This window comes from Tigriopus californicus, chromosome 3, assembly GCF_007210705.1.
Source record: "Tigriopus californicus strain San Diego chromosome 3, Tcal_SD_v2.1, whole genome shotgun sequence".
Classification (NCBI taxonomy): domain Eukaryota; kingdom Metazoa; phylum Arthropoda; class Copepoda; order Harpacticoida; family Harpacticidae; genus Tigriopus; species Tigriopus californicus.
The window spans coordinates 6,973,534-6,980,732 of record NC_081442.1 but is presented as its reverse complement, the minus strand read 5'-3'; the positions used below and the strand labels follow the sequence as shown (position 1 = coordinate 6,980,732).

The 7,199-nt window shown below is 40.3% G+C and overlaps 1 protein-coding gene across 1 annotated transcript in view; it reads right to left on the bottom strand.

The window, feature by feature from the left end:
- Positions 1–6,564, bottom strand: part of LOC131877372 (uncharacterized) — a 27,560-nt gene extending 20,996 nt beyond the window's left edge. Inside the window, exons 1-5 of the mRNA XM_059223010.1 lie at positions 6,422–6,564; positions 6,114–6,360; positions 1,755–1,903; positions 1,472–1,697; positions 1,149–1,382 (exon numbers count right to left, since the gene is read on the bottom strand). Coding sequence (XP_059078993.1) covers positions 1,149–1,382; positions 1,472–1,697; positions 1,755–1,903; positions 6,114–6,360; positions 6,422–6,448 — 883 coding nt within the window. The 5' untranslated portion in view covers positions 6,449–6,564. The remainder of the gene's footprint in view (positions 1–1,148; positions 1,383–1,471; positions 1,698–1,754; positions 1,904–6,113; positions 6,361–6,421) is intronic.
- Positions 6,565–7,199: the final 635 nt, after the last annotated feature.

Sequence of the window (7,199 nt, the reverse complement as noted above, 5' to 3'; positions counted from 1 at the left end):
CATCCCTTCTTTCCATTGTACTTCTCAAGGCCGAACTTGAGAAGTTTTTGACACCATTTAAGGTGGTTAGGGAGGACAGACTATTTTCTTTACAACTGTCTTTTCGTGCTCTATTTCAAGAGGAGATACTACTTCAACCTCTACATTGGTCAAATCAGTCAACTTCTCAACTACTAGGTGAGCCTGTTCTTCAAGCACCACCCTGGTTTCATTGACCCAAGCAACTAAAGCCTCTATGATAAACGGCTTATTGACTACGCAAGGATCCTTCCCTGCTAAGACCAAGTCCAAACGTTGTCTAGCCTCTTTGCTGACTTTTCCAAAAATAGTTTCCATCATGAATGCAGGAGGAACTATCTATGAGCAGCAAAATCAAGAGACTAAGAAAAAGAGAAGAAAAAAAAGGCTATGCAATCTGGTCCTCAGATACATGACAACAGAGCAAAAGAGGGATGAACTACTTCACATCAAACTAAACATACAAATCCAAGATGGAGATAGTAAACAAGAAGTAAGGGGCAGAGATAAACAAAGAATCAAGAACATATGTAAACTAGGAAAACAACACAAAAACACAGAAATAAACTCAACAAACTGGTCTAACACAAAATGAAATCAATACACTAATGAACAATAAATATAACTGTCAAGGACCAATACATTCAAACTAAAGAACTAAACATAACGATTTGGAACTAAAAATACTACACTACAAATCAGAGAGAAACTGCTAAAGCTAAACAAAAAACTAAATGAGCAATAAACTTATTAGGTTTTACAGTAATTACGTCTTACCAAAGAGCCGCGAAAAAACAAACCTAATTGAGTGAATGAATGGAAATTCCCATTCATTCACCCACCCACAAACACCAACACTACTGGAGATAGGAACAGCAGCAAACTCAAATGCGACTGTTCTCAGCGAGCTCCAAAACAGGAATTTGATTGTCTCTTGAAAGAAGATGAACTGATAGAGCTAAATCAAGGAGCCAGCCAGCTTCCTTCGAACTGGCTTATCAGGCTCTCGAGCCCTGATATCTCAAGCTGATCGTGTGAGCTGGTATGGGTCATCAGACACCCAACCCGTGAACAAGTACGTGTACTGCGACGAGCTGATTAGATAATATCATATCAACACTTGATCTTACCTACACCTCCAAATGATATCTCTTTTGGTGGAGCATCGTCTTGAACGTACCCAATTTTGATATTGGTATTGGCTGGATCGTGGCCAGATCCCTTGTAAGCAAAAGAACAAGAGTACGTGATATTTGGCTCAGCCACAGGAGGGCAATTCACTTGAATTGGTTCTATTGGAGGACGGTATTCATAAGTCATTGCTTTAGTGAAAGTAGTTTTACCAGAGGTGTCAACAACGGTCACTGCAAATTGTAAAAGTACGATGTGAAATAGATTTTCCTTATTGTGGCCTTTGTATGCAGAGTTGTTTTACTCAATCAAATGTTGATACCTATGAGCAAGTTTGTTCCCATATGAGAACCCAATTCAAGCAATTTCAGATCAGGTGGAGAGAAAGTTGAGACTGATTCTGATTCCGTGTGCAAAGGAACTGGCATCGATTCAAATCCAACTTGGATGAAAACTTGACCCTTCAGCGTATCATCACTTGTTCCCATTCCAAAATCAAATTCGCTCAAGGTCATTATCCAATCTTCCGAACTGACGGGGGTGTCATCCTGGATTCAAGATAAATTTACAATTATTTTCAAAAAGCATTGACTTCGTAGTCTTACCATTGTGAAGTTTAGGTTCAGGGATGAGGGTCCAGCTGATCCGTCTTGAAGGATTGTAAATCTTCCAAAACGACCACCACATTGTTCCAATTCATTCGGCTCCGGGCAGGTCAAGTTGCAATAGGTTGGGTCGAGCGATTGCAGAACATCTACATATTTATTGAAGAAAACAAAATACTTTTGAGTAGTGTTCTATAGCGTTCTAAAGGAGGAGAAACGTAAGTTTCATGACCAGAAATATTTCCATAAAAGGTCATCAGTAGCCTGACTGTAGCGACTAACTGATAGCTCAAATTTTAGTGTGGATCAAAAATGTTTCCAAACAATGGATATTTAAAGGGGCAAATCGGGCCAAATTTCAAAACCAAAGAAAGGTGCGCCCTTACTGGTAAGGGATTTGCTTTCAATTTGTAATTCGTATGGTTTGATCGCAGGCCAGTCAAATCCAAGTTTCTTTGTGATATTTAGATTGCAGCATGAGTCACTTCCTTGCAAATGAAATAACACCAATCTTGGTAGCATGACTCATTGACAAGAATATCTAATTGATGAGCACAAATTGATGTCCATTTACCAAAATGCCACACCTCCTTGGCAAGGCAGATTGGATTTAACTTAACCTGTCTGGATGTCGATCCAAACGACCAGAGCTCATGACCATTGGGCCATTTTCATAAATGAAAAGTTGAATCCCCAAGCTTTCCACCTCTCAATGAATTTTCTTGGTTTCAATAGCAATTCCTGATTTTTTCAGAATTTCCCGTTCAAACCGTCCCCCGGCGAAGACTGTTTCTGAAATTGCGACGATTGCATGTTTTCTGATTTCTCTACCCATTGGCACATTTGGGTTTTTAAGGTGGTGGATGAGTACTACTAATCTTTTGGAATATCCACAACCACCGTGTGGGTAGTTCACATCACTCATTTGTTGAATCACTTTAAATGGACCCCATTCAAAAGTTTGTAGTGTTTGATCTTCATAAATACACAAAAAATTCTCCCTTGAATTCTTCATCCATGCATGGTCTTGACAACCTTGTCTTGATCGGCCTTCTTCTACTTGGCACTTTTTTCAACACTTGACGTGCCTGCATGCTCAAATTGAAGATCCACTCGGAATCATGGCACGAGGTCCGGATCATATTCAAAATTGAGCAATTCTACTGGGTTGATGGAGATAAGGGAAGAGGAGGTGATATTGGATTCCCAACTCGGATAAAATATCATAAAATATATTGGACTCCATGTTCAATTCCCTGTCCGATACCAACTCTTGGCATTGCTTATGATCATGATGATCATCATCATAATTTTCTATAAAGCCTTTGGGACCATCATTTGCAATTGGTCGTCATCGATTATTACGAGAGCTCTATTCCGCCATTTGATCTGTGGGTGGGCCATATCCGAGCTAGCCCATGTCCAAGTTGGCACCTGACCGAGTAAGCCCATGGCCGAGGTGGATCCTAACCGAGTTACCCCATGGCTGAGTTGGATCCCGACCAAGTTAGATCCTAACCAAGTTACCCCATGGCTGAGTTGGATAATGACCGAGTTAACCCATGGCCGAGTTGGACCCTGAGCCCATGGCCGAGGTGGCTAAAGTCCAAGCTGGCCCATGTTCGACGTGGCTAAAGTCCGATTTGGCCAATGTTCGAGGTAAAGCATGTTTGGGCTTAGCCATGTCCGAGTTGGTATAATTTTGGGCTGGATAGACGCACCAATTGACACATTGGCTAGTCCATTTTCTCATTTCCATTTTGGGCTAATCTTCAAGCCCATCTCAACTCAATTTTCGCTACTCGCCTGATCAATGATTATATATCTTTTATAAGACATCCTAGACCTTCAATTCTTCCAAATTCATTGATGATTATGAACATTATTGAGAACTGGCAGCGTTTGAAAAGTTAGAGATATGAGATAGAGATATGAACTGCAAACGGAAGCAAAACTTTCTTATCTAAACCGTTCACTTTATTCATACGACCACATGATCTAGTTGAATAAATGAACTTGACTAAGTTTGAGCCCAAAATTATGCTTAAGGAACTCATAATATATGCCCAAAGTTATGTAATAAACACCACATAAAATTCGAATTTTTGGCTTCTCTGGACCATAACATAAGCTTTCGACAATAACTTTGAATTAAACCGCTTTACAAGTGAATGTTGTAAAAAAGATCTGCCTTTAATTGAGGAGAACTACATTTCTTATTTGAGGAGTTGCAATACATCAAGAGACCTTGTAGTTGGTCCTCTAATCGAGCAAAACTCTATTCCTCTATCATTGCTTCTAACGTTGGGTAGATCGCTGATAGCTTGCAAATATGCTCGTTCTAAAAGATACTGAGAGCCGTATCGATCTTTTGAGTTAGTTATATCCTTTGATCACGTCCAAACATTCCGTTGAAAGACTTGATTTTAACGATTTTAACAAACCCATCTTCTCGCCAGCTGATTGGTGGGAACAATGACTAATGAATTAATTCTGTCGGTTTCCCAATGAACACCTGCATTTCGCTTCCAACTCAGCTTCTTCCTCCGTCATAAACAGACTCCATTCTTGGCTGAGACATCTAAGATTGGAATGGTTTTGGATCACTTCTAACACGTTTGTCAGTTCGGTTTATCGCCATTTCGCTTTCGAAATCCTTGGCCCTGGCTCCGAGTTCCAAAACCTTCAACTTCCTGAAGACCTTGTTCCTTCAATTTGGCGATTTCGCTGGCTTGGTCGTGGACCCCAATAATTTCTAAGGTCTGATTCCACTCTTGAGGCAATTGGAGGCTGAGTTGATCATCTTCAAAGCTTAGGCTGGGTTCATGGCGTCTATTTGTTCAACTACTTCCCGTGAGATACCGATGACTCAATTCCTCTCCCTATCAATAAAAATCCTCTATGCAATGTTGGTTTATCTGTTGATTCTTCTCGGTTAAATATAATTGCTTAAAATTAGAAGATCTAAGAAGTTCGTTCAAGTGTCGTCCAACCTCTTGTCCTTTCTTCTCAAGGCAGTGCGAGAAACGTGCTCCCTCTGTTTCAAATTAGTCGCGAAAATTTGCATATGGTTGGTGATCGATCGTTTAAGAGATGAAAACTGACTCTTTACTACATGACTTGATCGCCATTGGCAACTATTACTGACGTTAATAAAGGGCACTCTACTTACAGGATGGTCTTGATTTCTCTGGATTCCCAAATCCGTTACCGTTCTACGCTCCGCGGCCCACTTCCAACTTGTTTGTCTTGGTTTTTCCATACTTTGTTTCTCTGACATGTTTTTCTTTTACAGCGTCCCAACGTAAGGACAACCGTTTCGGCCACCTTCGCAGAGTTTACCACCTCCTCCAACTTGGAAGTCTTCCCGTCGAGCACTGCCTCCTTCAGGCTACTGTGAAGTCCGTGGATTCTAAATCAATTGATCCCTTTTATTCTTGGCGAACGTTGATAGCCCTGCGGCCTCCCTAGAATGCCTATGCGCTCTCGTCATGCTTCATCGTCATCTGACAGAAAAATGTCTGCAAAGATGTCTCTTAGGCTTTGGGTCTGGTAGCTGATTTATGTACTTGGAGCCAACCTCGAGCATTCTGTGAAAAATCTTAGCTGCTTTTTCATCTGACCAATCGTTTGAGTACATATACCATCGCCTAGAAATACTCCAAAAAATCAACAATCGAGCCCTTTGCGGTCTTAGGTAAAAGAATAACGATTTATTTGCCCACACTGGCCCATTTGTGGCTGTCAGAAGTTGCAATCGATGTGAGTCCCAAAAGATCAATCATACTTGAGTCGTTATTTTAGGGCTCATTCACGAGTACAGCAGGATAAATTACAGTGGAAAAGCGGATTATAAAGATCAATCAAAACGGATTTTTCGGATGGCCTTACGCCTGAAGTCGTCAAAACCCTATTATATCTACAAAACATGCTTTTTGTACAGATGAAATGATTAACTAGTAGACCAGTAGATTAAACCAATTTAAATGCAATAGCTCCTTTGAACATTTGAGACTCATAGTCGAGGCCCACAAGGAAACGCGTGGGTTTCACAGCTGTTCTCAATTTGGTACTTCGTTCTGGAAGGATGATTCGTCGATGAACCGACTTTTTGGCCACCCTGAGTGGGGCGAATGTTTCTTTCATTTTTAAGGGATTGGACGCCATTATAGACCTAGAGGACTATCGTTTAGAAACCTATTTGATCAAGTGAAATTAATAAAGTGATGTCAGAGTGTTACTAACCGAGTCCCGGACGATCTTGAAAAGGTCTAGCGTCAAGTTGAAAACAACAGCAAAGGGGGGGACGGTCTCTGATTTTTTTTCAATCAGTTTTATTTTTCGAGGCAACCAACTTACCATCTATTGTTCTTTCTCCTAAAGTCCCACAGATGCATACATGTCCTTCAGTGATTCCTGCTATATCAGCGGTCGGTTCCTCAAGCGCTGTGCAACCGTCTTGACACATCTCGTGATTCATTTCACTCGGAATATTTGCCCCAATCCGCTGGAAAAGGTTCCCCGGGGTCTTTTCTTCGTAACATTGCAAATTACTTTGGACAAGTTCTATATTAGCGGCAACGAAAAGGCATGTCACTCCCAGTAACTAAAATGCATTATCACGATATTCTTTTTTATTTGCCTTTTCATTTAAACTGAAAACTTACCCGTCTGTGGTAACTCATTTTCAACATAACGTCAACTCTAGCGCTTATTCAAAAGGCCATATCTACAGAATATGAATTCAGACGATCAGCTTCACCTGATGGTTTTGCGTTAGTAATAAACTCCTTTTCAGTCTATGACAGCGCAACCTTGTGTTGTTGAATGCTTTCTGCAGAAGTCATGGTTACAATCCTTTATTGCGTCTTGTTTCCTAGCGAAGGTGGTTTTTCTCTTTTCTGGTTGCTAACAAACTAACTTTTGAATGCTTCTGCCTTCATTGGTTGTCCTTCCTGTAAAACAGACAGTAAATCTTAGAAGAAGAAAAAATATCCAAGCCAATACAGAGTTGTCCATGTAATCATTTCTCCTCAAGCCCTCCAGAAACATATGAACCACTAATTATCTTTGCCAAGGGCTGCAATTGCCAGAAAAGGTCCTTCCAATTGTCTTCTTCATTGGTCGGCGGTAGAGCCTTCTGAATCGTCTGGGTACAAACAAACGATCTTGAATGATTCATTGTCACGTAAAGAATTCTGGAACTTCAGGCTTCATTTTGTTTGTGAAAGGTCAAACATAACTGCATATCAAATTTTCCAAATATCTCAAGATATCATATAAAATGTAATATTTTCCGAAAAGGGTAACTCAATTTTTGTGACAATTTCTTCGATCTATACTGTACGTCATTGATTTCTTTTGGTTTCTTCCAAGAAAATGGAATTATGTACGTTTTCCATTTTTCACATTATGGAGAAAAAGTAAAGTAAAGTTAAAGTAGCT